Raw genomic sequence first — 17,995 nt, 5'->3', positions numbered from 1 at the left:
TCCTGGACACATCCCAGCATGTTTGCTCCTGTGCAGGCACTGTGTGCAGCTGAACTGATCATGCACAGGGAACTGAACAGCCTGGGCTGGAGGGAGCTGTCCCTGCCCATGGATGGGCTGGAATTGGGGGATCCTTAAGGTCCCTTCGAACCCAAACCAGTCTATGACTCTGTGATTCTGTGAGCTCTGTGATTCTGTGAGCTCTGCACAGTTGAGCACCAATGTGCTCAACTCCTGCACATTCCTGAGGGTGGAGGGAGGTAAGAAAAACCCATCAGTGCTGAGACCAGAGCTATGGGCAGCAGAGAAGTGCCTACAAGTGAATCCTGCATGGTTTTATTGGCCAAGAACTACAGCAAAGATAAAAGAACAAAATTCAGAATCTTTCACTTGTGAAACTGCACTGTGAATTACTGACATTGAACAGGAAAAATCCTGTAGCTTCTTGAAATATCCTGAGCTACAGGAAAAAAAGGGGAAAGGACCAGCAGACTGAGCTGTAGAATGGCTCTGATGGGCCATATCCCAGTTGCTTACTGACATAATTCCCTTGTTGCCAGTGGTTTGAGCTCTGGAGAAGAGACCCCAGCACACCTGGCTACAGAAAGGGTTCTGCTCCATGTGCATTTCCCCCACAGACTCCTCATGCCCCAATAATGGTGGGTTCTCCTACACCCAGCCTGGAAAGCTGTCTCCTTTGCATTGCCTGACCCTGGGAGAGGCCTCAGGCACAACAAACAGGGCATTTGAAATGTGAACAGATGCAGGAACTGCAAGGGAAAGCCAGGGGCAGCAGCTGAACTACACAAGGTGGTTACAAGCAAAACAGACCATGGCAGGACTTAAGGGAGTCAAAACTGCTTTTTCATGAAGATGCCCCCCCAAAGGAGGCAGACTGGTTAGCAAGGGATATGTGTGTGTGTCTTTGCATGGGAAATAAATTACCTTGAGCTGATAGTTCAAGTGGAGACTCAAAGGCAACCCTATAAGGATTCATTAAGTTTTTCAGATTCTGAAATAGCTGAAAGGAAAACATACCAGAGTTAACAGCTGAAAACAATGATGATTCCTGAGCACCCAGAATTGCCCATCTTTGTTCTGGAAAACCTTCCACCCACATCCTTTAAAATCTCTATCTCACCAGTAAATAAATAAACCAAGTGCTTTGAACAACTCCTCTCCTCAAAAGTTTCATTATTTATCCTGCACATCACTAATCTTTCCTCCCCTGCCCCACAGTCCAGGGAGTTCTCCCACTCACAGCTCCCACAGACAGGAGAGCAGCACATTCCCAGCCAGCAGAAGAGGCAGGTTTAGAGCTCCCAGTGTGACTCTGGCCTCCCTGGGCCCAGCAGACATTCCAGGGGTGACCCACAAGCTCCTACCTTCTCCCCATTGGGGTTTCCAAGAACATAGCAGCCCATGATGTGGATGATATTTGGTTCAGGATTGACTTTACTCATCAGCCTGCTCAACCTCTTCCAGAAGCTGGAAAAAACAGAACATATCATTAAAAAAAAAAAAAATCTCCTCATAGGCATGATTAATGCCAAGGATGTGTGTACACAGCACTCAGCCAGGGCCCAAGGTTTGTACCCTGGGCAGGAAACTGCTCAGGAAGAGCCATTGGATCCCAGACAAGGAAGAACAGGAGCAGAGCCAGGGCCTGAGGAGCAGGTCCAAGTCATGTGGCAGAGACAGAAGAGCAGCCCATGGAACCAAGGGAGCTCCAAGGTGAGGAGAAGGGAGCAAAGTCCCCCAGGAGTGCTTCTGGAGTGACATTTTCACCAAGGACCTCCTCCAGCTTCCTCTCTCCCATTTCTATCAACAACTGCCCTTTCTGAACAGGAGGGTTATCAGTGCACTGGTTCATTTCCAGGGCATGAAATCAGCAGGAAACAGCTGCAGAGATTGTTCTGAGTGAGACAATAGAGCCCAGGCAGCTCCATGTCAGCCCGTGCTTGGTGCTGCTCACAGTCACCCCCCCTTGATGTGCAGTGACTGTGACCTTGGTGCCTGAGGGATGTGAAACACGACCCCCTCCCCTGGGCAGAGGGCTGGAGCAACTTTGGGGAGCTCTAAAGCCCAGAAATTCCTCCATGGGTGTTCCAACCAGACTGCAGCCTTAGCTTTCCTCAGCGCTGCCTCCCAGGAACGCACAAGCTGGATGGAGAAATTCACTTCCAAGCTCCCCAACTTTCAGCTGTGTGTTCACAGCTTTCTGCAGATCCCTGATTTATCAGCTTGGGAGCAGCTATGCCTGGGATGTGCTCAGAATCGTGGATGTGCACACGTGCTGGAGAATTCCACAGCCAGTGTTTGTGCCAGGGCACGAGATTGCTGAGCAGATGTTGATTTTAATACTCAGTTCTCATGCCAACAAAAAGTTGTGTAGGAACAGGTTGGTGTACATCCTCTCCCCCACAACCAGGCACTGTTAGCCAAGCGAGTTTGAGCCAGCACAAGCGAGTAGGCAGCAAAACAGGCAAAGCTTTACTCTCTGCAAGGAGCAGCAGAATTGCTCAGCACTCCCAGCTGAAGGCTGGCATGTTAGTGAAAAGCCTCCTCAGTAACAGACTGGACTTTGAGCAGGCTTTGCAAAGACAAATTCCATTTCCCCCAGCCAGAGTCAGCTGTGGGGGAACACCCTGGATTTCTGCCATAGCCACCAGCTTAGCAATGGTGTCACAGCAGCACAGGCTCAAGGTGCATTTCTGGTCAGCAAGGCTGTTTTTAGTAGAAGAAATATCTTTTTTTCCCTCCTTTTCTGACAGTCTCTAGCCACAGAGACACTTAACAGATATAAGAATAAATCTCCTGGTGACAGGGCTGCAGCACTCCAGGGATGAGCTTTACTCTGCCACCTTTGCTGTCACCCTGAATGAGCTGTGAGCTGCTATTCAGTGCCTCCTCAGCCTCCTCATTCTCTGACCAAACCACCCCATCTCCCTTCACTTCTCCTGCTCCACCATGTACTGCAAACATTGAGCAAATCCAGCAGAGAAACACCATGCAAGAACACAGCACAGCCACTCACAGGATCAGATCTTCCTCCTTCTCCACTTTGGCAAAAGTGGCGACTTTGTTCTTTAACAAGTATAAGTGCCCGGGGCCTCCCTGCAAGAGACAGACAGACAGATGGAAACCCTTTTGCACAGACCCTGAGGAAACAAACCCTGGATGCGTTTCCTGTCCTGCCCAGCCATTCCCAGACGTGCCACAAGGGAGCAGGGCAGCCCTGCACTGCGGACACGCCCAGGGCCATCCACACACGGGCGGTGTGCTGGGGGCTGCATTCCATGGTTTCTGCTGTTCCGTGCCCACATCTCTCTAGAAAGGCACAAAAATAGATTTAAAACGCCACTGTGGGTGGCTGGAGAGTAATAGGGAAGACAAGAAAGTCCCTGTCACTTGGGGATGCTGGGGGTGGGCAGAGGAGCAGCTGAGCACAGCAGGGACTGCAGGCAAGGGCTGGCACTGCAGAGGAGCTGGACTTGGGCAGCAGGAGGCATGAACAGACTGACACAGCACCAGCAACATTGAAAATCACAATCTCCAGGTCAGTGTGCAGCAAAGCTGCTCCTCTGCAGCACTGGGCACATGGAGGGAGTTAAGTCAGGTCACCTCTCCCACTTCTCGTGACACCGCTGCTGGGGAAGCCCAGAGCTGACCACCACGAGGAACAGCAAACTTGGGAAGGAAACCCCCAGCAACCCCCAAATCCAGCAGGGCCTGGACTGTCCCAGCCACAGCTCCAGCCTCGCTCTTCTCCTGCATCCTCTGGTTTCCAGCTCCCAGCTGAGCCATCTGCCAGTCTGACTCACAACACACACCCCTGTCACTGTCACACTGAGGCTGGATGGAAACCATAACTATGACACTGCAAGTGCTTGTTCCTGTCTCTGGAATTCTTTCTAGGTCAGTGCTGATGCTGGTTTGTCTGGGGTTCCTTGAGAGAATCAGCCCAGCTCTTGACTTGGCCTCACTAAATCAGATTTGATTTCCTGCTGTCACAGCAACTTGAGACTGCTCCGTGTCTGGGAAATGGGAAGTGAAAGCTGTGCCTTGGCAGCGACTTTAATGGAAGCTGACTTTGGAATATTGGTTCCTCTATGTCACTTTCCCCACAGAAAATGACAAATTTGTAACAAATCACCCAAGTGCTTAACAACTTTCATCTACCTGGCAAAATATCAGCATCTTCCAGATTTTGCAGCCTTTCCGATAAATGTTCAGCTTCTTCTCTATTTCCTCTGCAAAAAAAAAAACAACCAAACAAAACATGTTGGAAAAGATGAACCACGGACAAAGGTCACAATTAATCTCATTTCTTTACACTTAGTCCTGAGGGGAGGAAGCTGAGCTGAGGGGTGCTCAGTACATGCCAAGGATGCTGTGGGAGCAGGAAATGTCAGCAGGTCGCAGGGCAGAGAAGGGCTGGAACAGCAGCAGACACTGCTCTGTAGTGTCCACAGCTCTGGAGCAGCCCCAGCCCTCCTGGCCCTCTGTCACTGCTCCCACTCCCCACCACAGGTACAATGAACAGGCAGCTGCTGCCCCGTGCCTCAGTTTCCCTGCTGCAAACCATGAGTTTAGCACAGAAAACAGGCACAGAAGTGAATGTTTATTACAGCAGCACATCCAAGAGCAGCCAACTGACTGTCAGGGGTCAGTGGGGTGACAAAAACAACTCTGTGAATGGCAGCTGAAGCACAGGGCAGCTGAATGACTTAACTATTGATGGCTACATTTGCAATAGGCAGGAGATAAGAAAAGGAGGCAACACTCACGTACCCAGGATGTCATCAAAGGTGGCATGTTCATGGTCCTGGAAACCAAGAGAGAAGACATGTAAAGGCTCAGTGTCCCTCCACCAGCTCCCTAATAACCACAAATCCCATTCCAAGGATGCTTTAAGAGCACATTTACACCAAATGATGGCTGCTGGTCACAGCAGCAGTAACCCTCACCCAAAATCATATTTCAGCACAGAAGCTGAAGACTGAACAGTCCATGAAGATCAAATCCACCCAAAGGCTTGCAGCTGAAGCCTGCAGACACATCCAAAGTACAGACTGTCCCTGAGATGCAGTCAACATCAGCAATGCCTGTTTGCCCTGTGTTTTGCAGTCACTCTCTGGCTCTACCCCTGGCCAAGCTGGCTGACAAACAGCTGCACTCCCAACACAGCTGCCTCTGCCACAGCAGGGTCATCAGGAGCACTGAACAACCCCCCAAGGAAGAGAGACAAGAGCAGCAAGGCGAAACCCCGGCAGCACAGCCTGCTGCACACTGACAGTGGCCTTGCTGGGCTCCCAGTCCCACCTTCCCTTGCAAATTAAGTGATTAGAAAAAGAAACCCATGACTCCTCGCTGCCACCTGCTCAGGCCAGACTCCCAGGGAAAAGTCAGAGTTCAATTAATGACTGACAGGGATGCCCCACTGCACCTGGGGTGATGGGGTTGGTGGTTCACTGCTGAGCTCTGAGTGCCGCTTATCCCAAGGATGAGCATAAGGAGGAGCCCTAAGCCTGGCAATGCCTGCCTTGCCTTCCCTTGACAATCCTCCCACACAGCTTGGCTGGGCTTGCAGAGCCCAGAGCCCACATGTGCCATTTCCACCCCACCTGACTGCTGCACCTAGACCTGAGCCCCCACAAAGCTGACCCAGACCCCAAAGCTGGGTTCCACACACCCCCAGCCGCTTCCTGACAGCTCTTCCAAATCACATCAGCATTTTGGAGTCACCCTAACAGGAACTAGGGAAATAAGAAAGTGTCTGTATGACTTGTGCTCTCATCACAGCAGAAGTGATTTACTTACATAGAGGATGGGGATGATGGAGGGGTCGTCCCTGCGGATAATTGTTGGGACATACTCTGCTTTGGGCACCTTGGAAGAGATGAGCTGCAAAGGGGAAAAAAGGTGCAGCAGCATGAGGAGAAGGCAGTAGAGTCTGGACAGAAGCACAAAGGCCATAAACCAGTGCCCTGTTCAGCTGGTCTCAGGGGTGACTCAAGGTAGCAGCTAACACAGTCTATCCCCATCCCAGTGGAAGGTTTCCAGCCCAGAGCACCCCCAGGCCTGCTGAGTGCCCTGAGTGTCACCTGAGCACATAGCTCTGCCCTCAGGCTGCACTGGGCCCAGAACAGGCTGGAAAGGGGAGACTGGGGTGCACAGAGGATGGAGCAGCTTGTGCACCGCCATGGATGGCTGTATCCCAGTGAGGATCACTCCAGCAACACCTGCTTTTGGCTGTAGGGAGTGTTCAGTGCCTGGGTCCAGCCAAGGGCTGGCCCTGCACCAGGCACAGCAGGCACAGGACTGCAGGTGTCAGACAGTGCCTGACAACTCTGGCTGAAGCCTCAGCTGGCTCCAGCAGCACCAGAGCCTGAACTCTGTTGTGATTCCAGGCCCCTCAGCTCCTTGCTGTGGGAGCAGAGCTGGCAGTGGTGCTCAGGTCTCTATTTTCAGGGTTAACAAGCCTCAGGCTGACTTGGTTCTGTGTTGGTGTCAGTCCTGCTCTGATTTGGACTACAGATCCCTCCTTCTAGTCTTCTTTCAATGCACTACCCCCAGCAACAACAGATCTGAGCCCGTGTCAAGTCTTGGTTCATCTCTGAGTGACCCTCACAGACTCCTGATGCTGTGCCTATACAACAGACTTCCCATGAAGATCCTGAACTTAGCAGCACTGAAAGGACAGGCTGGACATGAGCTGGAAACTCTCACCATTATTTTTGGTGGAATAAAGTCTTCTCCATCACATGCCATGGCTTCAAGTTCCTTTTCTGCTTCCCAGTTCAAGTCAAAGTCACCATCCAGAGTCCCGCAGGAATCCTGAAGGTCATGGCCTGCCAGAACACAGGGAGCATTACAAGGGCAGAACAGCCTTCCCCACTCCATCCTGCCTTGGCAGCTTCCTCACAAGAGGTGCCACGACACTCGTGCGTTCTTGTCACCCACAGAGTGACAGACACCACTCTGGGGCTGGTGTCTTCAAACAGACAAACATGTAACAAATGAAGAGTGCACAGAGAGCTCACATCACGTGTCACAGAACTTCATCACTCTCGCAGTCACCAAGCTTGGTTTTCAAATGCTAAGTCACAACAGTCACCCTTGTCACTCCAGAAATGGGGAAGGAGACAACACAGACAGACTCTCTACACTTCAGCACTGCCAGGCTGATAAGCAAAAGTCCAAAGACTTCAAAGCTGGTCTCCTTGTAGTAATTACTGCTCTGACTACATCTTTTCAGGGATTATAAAGAAAATCTGACTCGTTGGTCAGACTGATCCTGGCAGAGAAGTCTTAGAGCGTGCGTGAGGACAGCTGCAACAAACACAGTCATATTGCAACAGTAGACTTGAACTTGCTCTCCAAATCGACCTTACCTGTGGGCCTTCAATGCCTCCTGGGGAAAAAAACATCTGGAAGGAATATAATTGACCATTAAAGGTTAAAAACAGAGATGGTTGCTGGACTGAGGAAAGAGAACCGAGGTGCCACTGTTTGTGCCTTTGGGGACGTCCGAGTGTCGCTGTGCAGTGCCTGGAGCCTGTGTCAACCACGGCTTTCCCATGGCTTTCCCATGGCTTTTCCATCCGCCTCCAGGCAGCTGAGAGAGCAGGGAGGAGTCAGACTGCCAAACAACAGGGTCATGTTGTGAACCTGGCCTTTCATACACCTCCCCTTGCAACCTGGGTCTTCTACAGCTAGCAGGGCCAGATCTCGCGCTTACCTGGTAGATCAGGTCATTTCATTAGTGAAATTCACTTCAACATGGGCAAACTCATATCCACCAAGCTCCTGCCTACAGGCTTGCAATAAAATCTGTGTAAAACAGCCTTCCCTTTATAAGAATACAGATGCTGGCATTCCTTCCTGTAAATGAACACAACAGCATCTCAGTCCCCTCAAGCAGAACATGGCAGCATTACTGGGGATTCCCAGAGGGATTCCTGGCAGCCCAAATGAAGATCAGATTGCCCCAAGCTATCACCTGTGCAGGAAATCAAAGCTCCATCTCATCAGCTGTGCTCTTGAGCTATTCCAGGCTAGGAAAGAGCTCAGAAGGGGCTCCTGCATGGGAAGCCACATTAGCCCCACTATGGTGAAGGCAGCCTTGGACTGGTGAGTTTCCAGAGAGGTTGTTTTGGTGCCAAGAGGATAAGGGATGATGGGAACAGAGGGCTGTAAGAGAGCTGTACCACTGGGTACACTGTGGCAACTGCTTGATAATCTGAGGTTGGATGAGTGGTGCTCTACAAATAAATACAGGTACACACAGATGAACAGGTACATACACCTGGAGCGTTACCTGCTCCGATCGCAGGAAACTAAAAAAGGATCACAGACAGGACAGAGGGCACAGAGGAGTTACTCCAGTGGGACTCCAGTCAACAGCTGCTGGAGGGTTTGCCCACAGGAGGAAGCTCAAAGGACTCAGAACTCACTTTCTCGAGAGTCATGGAAGGAATCAGCTTTGATGGGAGTCGGGTCACTCCAGGACCTGCTGAAGCTCCTCTCACGCCGTTCGGCAAATGCTAAAGGATAAAACCAGAGCACGACATTAACAGATCCCAAAGCACCTCTGCTGCTGCCAGCAAACAAATCATCCAGCAGATTGCCACCAAAGCCACACATCACAGACTCCCTTGGGCTGGTCCTTCCACTTGCCAAACGTGAGTCCTTTCCACACAGCAGAGACAAAGTGCCTACTTGTGCACAGGATGGGATGTGGAACACAGAAAAAGGACAACACTTGATGGTCTCTCCTTAAATACACACAGCTCAAACCTCAATTTAACCAAGGCCAGTCCAGTGTCCCAGAGTAAGTGCTCAGATTCCAAGGCCTCACAGAAATATGCACTGCAACACCTGCATGGCCAGAAGGCAGCTGCAGTGCTCCAGTAAGTTCTCCTGTCATGTTCTACTGGCATCCCAGTCAGAGTTGGACCAAACTGCAGGGAGGGGATGTCTCTGGAAAGCTCATGCTTTCTACATTTTGTTGCAAAAGAGGAAATCCTTCAGCCTTTGCTTGCCTGCACTCTTGTGAGCACTACTCATGGCTTTTCTTCCTCCCAAGGAGTGCTGTATTGTTTGTACTGGCATTTCCCAAGCACAAACCAGGGAGCTTGGCTCAGACGGCTGCACTGCAGGCAAATTCCTGGGAACTGGCAACCACCACGTCTGACTTGGCAAGCCCACGTGAGAGCCATTATGCCAGGATTAACAGCCACTTATGGGCACTAATACCTATTTCTGGTGGCAGACAGAGTGTGCAGCAGGGAACTGAGTTAACAGCAGCACAGGAATTCACTGCAGATCAGCATCACAAGAGCAGCCTGTCCCCTGCTCAAGTGTGGCTAGGGTGGGTGTCTGGGGAGACAAATGATGTCTTCAGGTTCTTCAGATGATCTCCATCCTCAGCTTTCAGATAAACCCAGGCATTTAGCTACTGTGCACAGAAAGAAAGCTTTGAAAACATGACCCAAGAGTTCCTGAAGCAGAGGCATGCCTGAGTTTCATGGAGGTAAGCCCTGGCCACGTCAGGCAGTGCTAACTCAGATGCCAATGAAGACTCTGGAAAGGGCAAAGCTCTTTGCTGATCACTTCCCACAGCACATGAGAAAGGAAAGAATGCAAATTGAACTCAGCAACGCTTTGCTGTGGGCACTCTGTACATGATGCCTGGCCAGGGAGGTTGGGAAGAACAAGATGCTTTCTCTTCTGGAGCAATCCTCAGCTCCCAGGAGCAGGTACACCACTTTCACAGTACTAAAGGAGTTGCCCAACCAAGTTTTGGATGATTATTGCCTTCACCAGGGAAATGGAACTGCAATTTTGCAGGCCTAAGAGGTGATTTCTTCCCCAGTGAAGCATAACATTCCCTGATCTGCCCCTTGCTCCAATCTCTTCTCTGATCCTCTTCTTTCTTCCTTCCACCATCATCTCAGTTCCCACCAGGCAACTCTGCCCCAGGGCCAGCTGTGGAGATGATAGTTAGGGCAGGAGGGGACAGCCAGCAGTCTGTGTGGCACATGGAGCCACAGCTGGTCACAGCTGCAGAGAGAGGCCAGGCAGCTCTGCTGGACCCCCAGCTCAGCTTCTCCTCACTGGCCTCCACCCCAGTGATCACCAAAATCCACACAGGGGACAAGGATGCCGTGGCTTTCCTTCCATGCCTTGCACCACAGATGTCCCACAGCCACATCAGAGGGTCCTTGGGAACAGCCTCCAGGCTGCTGCAGGCATCCACATGTCCTGGACACTTGCAACCACCTGGCCTTCTTGTTCGTAGGGTAAAATGGCACCAACAGGTCAATTCCTCTCTCCAGCCCAAAGCCAGGTCCTTTCAACCCACATCTGCATGTGACAGAATTCCCACAAAGCCCATAAAGCCCAGCTCCTCACAAACACACTTCCAGGTGCTCACTTACTTTGTGCTTTAACCCTTCGGCTCCCCACCATGCGGAGGTGCTTCCGAAAATTCCTGCAAGAAAGGCCAAACACAACCTTTGAGAAAGGTGACAGGAAGGAACACCTGGGCCCAGCAGGACTGTGAAAACAGGGAGGAAGAAAATAAAATGGAGATGACAGCATACTTCCTTCTGGGCACTCCAAAGCTGGAGACCAGGTCCCCAGCCCGCAGTGGTTTAGTGCTGGGGATGGTCATGTTCATTGAGTGGGGCTGTTCTGAGCTCCCTGGGCTGCTGGTACAGGGCAAGTGGGGTCCCAGAGGGCAGCCCCCTGCTCATGGCTGCTTTCCCTTTTCTCTGGTTAAGCTTCACCTGTGCTGTATTTGCTGAGGACACCCACTGCTGCCCGTGCTGGCAGTGTTCCCTCTTTTCCTGGTAAAGAGCAGTAACTGCTCCCCTCTCTCCAGCAGAATGTGGGATGCCCAGCTCTGCCCACTGGGGGCCGTGCTCATTCCCAAACACAGCTCCTAAACCCCTACCCACGCTGTTGGTAACCATGCAGCTCGTGCTGCTCTCCAGGCAGAGCTGGGGAGGACCAAAGCACGTTCTCCCTCCTTGCACAGCAGAGTTCAGTGATGCTGCCTGTCCCCACGGGCCTGCTTTTTCTGTGTGCTGCCCTGTCCTGGCCTCACAGGCAGGTCCAGAGGGGCTGCAGAGCACACAGCTCCAGGGGAAAGCCCTGGGGAGCAGTTACACCCCAGAGTCAGGTCTGTGTGAAACAGAATGTCCTGGCCACTCCTCAGAGGCCATGGCCAAGGGACTCTGTCCAGCCCCTCCGAATGCAAGGGACCAATTTCTCTCAGTTTCTCATTACTCACAAGGCAGGAACAGGACAGGAACAAAGAGGACACCAGAAGAGACAGGGAGAAGCAGCATCAAGAGCAGTGTCACCTCTCTGTGAACCCTATTTAGTAACTGTGGCTTCACCCCACAGTGCAGCCCCAGGATGACAGAGAGCCCATGCACTGGGCACCCTGGAGTGCAGGAGCCTTCCTGGTTTCCCTGTGGGCCCCCAACACACAGGGCAAACACCAGGCAAGAGACACCACAGCTGGTGAAAGGGGTAAGTCACAAGTTGTCTGGCTCACACACAGGTTAGTGGGATGAGTAAGGACATGGTACAACCATGCAGATGCATTTTTAGCAAACTGACTGGACCAAAAGACACTTCCAGCACTGACAAGAAGTGGTTCAGAGAAACTCAGATACATCTGCTCCTGTCCAGGAGATCCACACAAACACAGTCCTCGTGGGAGAGCACTGCACCCATGTCACCTCCTGCACTTCCCCTCTTCGGCCTGGGAGTCCTTGTCATCAGGCTCCAAATTCAGCAAGAAGCAAAACCAGCAGCTGGGAGCAGCATTATTCCATGCCAAACTTCTGTCTACACTTGGGCTATTAATGTTTCCCAAAGATTTATGTTGTCTCTACTTGGGTACATGAAGATTCCCTGCTGTGGATCAGACAAGTGCCCCTTTAGGCACATCCCTGGCTCTTTATACAAAGAGTGCACCATCACTTACAGTGCATTCAATTAAAATTCAAATAAATACAACATTTTAAGGCAACCAGGGCTGTTCTTTACACAAAGAAGTCTCAGACGTATGTTATATGGAAATCTTTATGGTCTGTTGTGAGCCTGAGATCATACCAGACACTGAGCACCATTGTTAATTGCCCAAGGCCACTGTCACATCCTTTGGGCTTTTGGCATTTTGGAGTAAAACCCACTTTTCTTTTAAATGCTCAGCTGTCCTCTCCACAGAGGAGTTTCTTCAGAGCCTGGGGGAAGAGGGGTAAAGCAGCCTTTGCATAGAAGAAGGTTGCTCCCAGCTGCCTGGACAGCTCGGGCTCTCCCTTGAGAGACCCAAATACCATCTCCTAAACTCTGCTGAGATCAGCTCCAAGGAGAATCCAGCTGTTCAAGGTTAACCACTGCACTAAACACTCACAGAATGGGACCAAGGCCTTTTGCTCCATCTATTTTCTTCTAGAAAAAACAGCCCTTTGGAAAAGAAGCGCAAGTCTGGGACTGCATCCTAATGTGGCCATGCTGTGAACATCTAGATCCTTCTGAGGGCTTCTGGCAGCTGCCTGGCTCCTCAGCAATGGCACATACAGTATTCACCTAACCTCTGTGCCTGCATGTCAGCATGACAGGACCTGGGAAAGCTGCAACCAGCACTGCCAGCAGTGGGGCTCCCCAAACCTGCCCAGCTTTCCTGCCTGGCTCCAGCAACTGCACCCAGGAACTCTGTGGCACTTGATCCCTTGCAAGATCCCTTCACCAATCATGACACAACCAGAATGCCTCAAGTTTCAGCAATGAAATCTCCTTACTACTCCCCTTTCTGAACAGCTCTCCTCCAGTGTGCCTCATGGTCTGCATGAGCCCATGGCACCCCCAGGGTATCCATCCCAGCCAGAGGGGCTCCAAGGCACTGCAGTCCCTCTCCACACCCTGCAGCTCTGCCTGCAGTGGGTCACCACACTCTGCCCAGACGACTTTTCACTACCCAAATTCCCGGCAGCACCTCTCACACTCCTCCTCTGGCTGCTCCTGCAGTGGGCAAAGCTCTGGGCTCACTCCACAGGCAGCATCCCTGTGGCCACATCACACGATCCAGCCTCCCTGGACACCAGGACAGCACTGACGGGGCTGTGTGAGAACAGCTGAACCCTGAAACACCCACCAAGGGCTGCACAACAAACACCCACAGTGGGGTTCTCCTCGCTCCCTGCAGGACAGAGCTGAGCTCTGCCAGCAATCCCTGCAGCCAGAGCTCCTCCACTGCTGTCCCACCTCCTCTCTGGGACCCAACAGACACAGCCAGGCTCCCTGCCCTGCCCGCCCTGCAGCGTGCACAGCAGCAAAAGGGACATGGCTGGGGTGAGTCCATCCTCTCTCCTGACTGCACAGCCCCACCAAGGCTCACAACTGCTCCTGTACTCACAAGCCATTTTCTAACCAAGACTTGCCTCTGCCTAACAAATTCTGAGAAATCTCTCTTTTTAAAGATACACTGTCTATTTGTGTAGATTGTCTTTAGTTTGGATTTTTATTTCTCTTTGTTATTGATGAAAGAAACCTCACCATTCTGAAGTTCCTATAAAAAATATTGCTTGGCAATTTCTCAGTTAAGAAAACCTGATGTTTTTCTCCCACTTGGGTTTGAACAGTGCTGAAGTGATCATGGCAGTTTTAAACCAATTACACAGATACTGTGTTATCCTGTTTAGTAGGCTGCTACAACTCTTGGCACATTTAAAAAACCAAACCAGTTCTGATTCCCACTGTGAGTAACTAATGTGCCATAGGAAGCCTGCAGAAGGAAACCAGCCCTTTCTGTAATACCTGGACAAGGAATCAGTCCCCATCCACTTTTATTTCCCTTCTATTATTGAAAAAAAAAAAAGACTTAAAAATAGACTTCTGGTCACTAGAGAAGTCAATTTTGCCTAGGTCTCAGATTTTTGAGGTGCATTTGTAGATGCAGAAATGGCACATACAGTACTCATCTAATCTCAAACAAATTCCTGCCTGTGGCAAGGGAGTTAGAACTAGATCATAATTTAGGTTTCTTCCAATTCAAGCCATTCTGTGATGATATGAAATTCCAAGTTGGAATGGGGAAATTAATCTTTAATTTTTTAAGTATGTATTTTTCTGCCTGAGGCACGGATCATGTGGAATTGCTAAAAGCAACTTGACAGTGTTCTTTAAGAAGATGGAGATCAGCTATCCTGAGCATCATTCACCTCCACAGCTCCAGCAGAGCCACTGCCAGTGTCCCCAGGACAGCACAGAGACAGGGACAGCCACGGTCAACGGCACCAGGGTTCAGCAGTGACCCCAAGGGCCCATGCAACACCAGGTCACAGCTGTGGGGACGGGCCCTACCTCTGGATAAGAGCTGCAGAATCATTCTCTCGTTTCCGTCTCTTCCTCTCTGCGTAGCCCCTGAACGCCCTGGGAAACCATGGCAAGCCATTAACCAAGTCCAGCTTGGAAGTGGAGAGGACAAGGGACACACAGAGGGAAGCTCTGGGCAGACAACAGAGGCTGAGCTGCCCAGGGAGCTGGGCAGCACCACGTGTGGGTCAGGGCACTCAGACCACAGCTCCTCACTCCCCTGGGCTGCTCCTCAAACATCAGAACGTGGCCCAAAGGAGCACCCACCATCCCTGGGCTGCTCCTCAAACATGAGAACGTGGCCCAAAGGAGCACCCACCATCCCTGGGCTGTTCCTCAAACATCAGAATGTGGCCCAAAGGAGCACCCACCATCCCTGCTCTGCAGAAAGGACCTGGGAGCTGCAGCCACACCCTCTCTGCACACCAGCATCGAGAGGGACAAAGTGTGCCAGCAACTAAGGGCTGCACTCAGAGGATGAGGATGGTTTGGTGGGATCCATGTAGGCCTACCAGGTGTAGCCACCTAACCTCCTGCCAGCTGACAGACAGCCCCTAGCACAGGGAAAGCACAAGTGAGTATGATGGAGAGGAGAGGAGAGTTTAGCCAGGACACCAACAGACAAGGAAATAAAAAAAATAAGATTATACTTACGAGATGCTAGAGATTCCAGGAGATGCAGGGGAAAAGAGAAAAAAGAGGAATTTATTAATGCTCAGCCCCAGCCAGCATTCTGAGGGAATTCTCACTCCAGAAGGAATATTTCTTGTTAGGTGGAAGGAAATTGCTTTTTAAATTAAACATTTCTCAGTAGTGAGACTCCTCTTTGACTGAACTCAATCCTCCCTGGGGCAGGGCTGACATGTGGCTTGGATGCAAACTGAGCTCCACACAGACCCCAGAGATGGTGCAGATGTACAAGAGCTGAGTGTGGCCTGTCAGGCTGCAGAACCACGAGCTCCTGGAGCAGGGAGAGCTGCTCCCACCATGACAAACACTGCTGAAGCTGGCTCATGCTGCCTGCTCCATGAAGGGAGCGAGCACAGCGGGTTGAAAACACTGGAGCAGAGGCCAGGGGCACCTGGAGAGCCCCCCCAGCACTTTGGGGACTTGTGGAGGAGTTTCTGTGTCACTTCTAGAGGCAGCACAGAAGCTCCAGAAATGTTAACCAAGGAGCCACATCTACCAAAGGAGTTGTGCTCCTCAAGGGTTCCCTCAGGGCACCATTCCCCAGACCAACCCCACGATGGCCTTCAAGCCTTGCAACCCCAGCCATGGGCCATCATCCTGCAACAAATCTGCCCAGAAAACACAAATTCAGACAGCAAAGGCTGTGTCCAGATGTGCTGATTTTGCTGATGGTTTGTGGGTCAGATCAGAACTGTGAAACACCACTGACTGTTATCAGCCAATTGTTTAAATGTTTTCTTTCTGGGGAACGCAGCTACCCCACTCCTCAACTCCAGATCCAGCCCTCCCTGCATGAATCCTTCCAGGTCTGGTCCAGTCTGGGTTATTCCAAGAGAAACAACCAGCCCCTTTTCAGGATTTGGGGAGGGAAAAGCACAAGGGAAACAAGAAATGTCAGAGAAACAAGAGTACAAAAAAGAACACCAGATGAGACAAGAAAGAAACAGATCCAGAGAGCTGAGGGTGTCCCAGACATGGGAAGAAACACACAGGAAAAAGGTGACAAGGCTGGAGAAGGGCCTTGGAAGGCAGAACAGCATCTTGTTTTCCTCTCTGCTTGCCTTGGTTTTCCAGTCAAGCGGGAAATACTCAAAAGCAGGAAGGCAGCACTCCCTGGCAAGCTGGGTACAACCTGGAGACAAGGCTTCACTCACTCTCCTGAGGCCTTTGAGAGCTGCCTCCTCCCAAACCCAGCACCCAGGAACCTGCATGGAGTGTGGAGGGAGAGGCTCCTCCTAACTCACACCCCTTCATACTTTGCAGGGATTTTACTGACACTTTTTCAAATGTGCAGACCAGTGCAGAGCTGCAGAGCTTCCTTATCCGAGAGGAAGGCACCTCTGGGGAGTGAGGGATGCAGGGCAAGCCTGGAATACCCTTCCTTTGGGAAGTGTGTGCAGCAGAAGCAGCTGGTGGAGGGTCTCAGCTGGTGACCCACAGGAGCCTTGCTCTGCAGAGGTAGCCAGGTCACAGTGTCACAGACAAAATCAGGGAACAGAGAAGAGCAGGGTAGCCCGAGGAGTTAAAGAAGGTAAAACCAAACAAATGAGAGCAGCAGGGAAGAACTGGTAAGTGGGAAAGAAAATTAACAAGAGACAAGTTTCTCTCTTTCTCTCTTATCCCTGAACAGTGATGCCAAACACACAATTCCTGCTCCAGGCTCTGAGCTTGGAGCATGTCCAGACCCTGGGATACAGAACAAAAGCCACAGCAGTGGTTGCACTTACGCTTGCATAGTTGTGGTAGCAGTGTGAAAACTGAAGAGGTTCTCCTTTGGGAACCAGGTTCGTATGGGGACATCATCTGCAAGAGAGAGAGAGCCTGAGCACCCAGCAGGCACAGACATCCTTCAGACAGCCACATTTCCTCCCCAAGCTCTTTCTCTTAGGACTTTCCTTCAGCATCCTGCCCTGAGTGAACAGTTCAAGTCTCATCCTCTTCATATAATTGCACACTGCCTCTGAGTGTTCTGTAAATTCATGCTAAGCCTGTCCATCAGGCTACTAAATGAAAAAAAAAGCTCTATCTTAAGCATTGGAGATTAGAATAATCCAGGAATTACAGAACTGACATTTGAACTCGGGAAAAAAAACAGAGAAAAAAAACATTTTTCATTAAAAGCATTTTCCTGTCTCTGCCTTTTCCCTTATATCATTGATTTAAACTGTCCCATTCCTCCAGTTCTTTCTGATACAGCCCAGTGATGAAAAGCATTTACCTTCCACTCAGAACAGTAAGCCTGAAATATCCTCTCTTTTTCTCCCACTGAAGTTTCAATAAGCCCCTCTCACACCTGCTCCTGGTGACTTGGCCTTCAGGAGTTCCCCTGGTTTGGAAGTCAAACCACCCAACAGCTCCACAACCTGCAGGTAACTGAGCTGATTTAGTCAGGTCTCTTTGTAAACTGCCCTACCCAAACCAATTGTGGGTTTTTTAATTTTCCTATTTCCAGGGCGTCGGAACACTGCATCACCTTCACTGAATGACCACTAAGACAAAAAGCAAAATAAATGTGTGTGATGACCAGGAGGAGGAACTTGCCCAAGCAGCAGCTCCTGCTGAGAACTCAGGCTGGGGTCAGGCAGGCAGGGAATCAGAGGGGTATTGAAATCCACTGCCACAACACTTGTGAGAGCTCAGTGCACTGGATTCCTGGGGCTGGGGCTACCTGATTTTTCATCTTGCTTCACACCCAATTTGTGACTCCCTTGCCTAATGCCTTGCCCCATGTTGCTGACTGTGTCTTGCCTCAGTCATTCAAGTCTTCAGATCTGAAAATATTTAATATTCTGGCATTGTCGAGATATTTTTTAATTCACTTTCACTGGCCCAAGCCCAGTCAAACTCCACATGCCCACTGCAGGCATAATTACTACAGACCAGCTATCTTACCAAATGTTTTGTACAG

The 17,995-nt window shown here is 50.8% G+C and overlaps 1 protein-coding gene across 4 annotated transcripts in view; it reads right to left on the bottom strand.

Moving 5' to 3' along the window:
- Positions 1–17,995, bottom strand: part of NSMF (NMDA receptor synaptonuclear signaling and neuronal migration factor) — a 47,382-nt gene that overhangs the window by 6,112 nt on the left and 23,275 nt on the right. Inside the window, exons 4-14 of one of the 4 annotated variants that reach the window (XM_084219622.1) lie at positions 16,815–16,890; positions 14,386–14,454; positions 10,446–10,498; positions 8,460–8,549; positions 6,733–6,854; positions 5,824–5,907; positions 4,795–4,828; positions 4,183–4,253; positions 3,038–3,117; positions 1,386–1,488; positions 946–1,021 (exon numbers count right to left, since the gene is read on the bottom strand). In XM_084219622.1, coding sequence (XP_084075748.1) covers positions 946–1,021; positions 1,386–1,488; positions 3,038–3,117; positions 4,183–4,253; positions 4,795–4,828; positions 5,824–5,907; positions 6,733–6,854; positions 8,460–8,549; positions 10,446–10,498; positions 14,386–14,454; positions 16,815–16,890 — 858 coding nt within the window. The remainder of the gene's footprint in view (positions 1–945; positions 1,022–1,385; positions 1,489–3,037; positions 3,118–4,182; positions 4,254–4,794; positions 4,829–5,823; positions 5,908–6,732; positions 6,855–8,459; positions 8,550–10,445; positions 10,499–14,385; positions 14,455–16,814; positions 16,891–17,995) is intronic. The other 3 variants (XM_084219624.1, XM_084219623.1, XM_084219625.1) reach the window with 3 other exon arrangements.

The sequence above is a fragment of the Fringilla coelebs genome, assembly GCF_963513975.1.
Source record: "Fringilla coelebs genome assembly, chromosome: 21".
Lineage (NCBI taxonomy): Eukaryota > Metazoa > Chordata > Aves > Passeriformes > Fringillidae > Fringilla > Fringilla coelebs.
The sequence above is the reverse complement of the archived record's forward strand: the minus strand, read 5'-3'. Positions and strand labels throughout refer to the sequence as shown.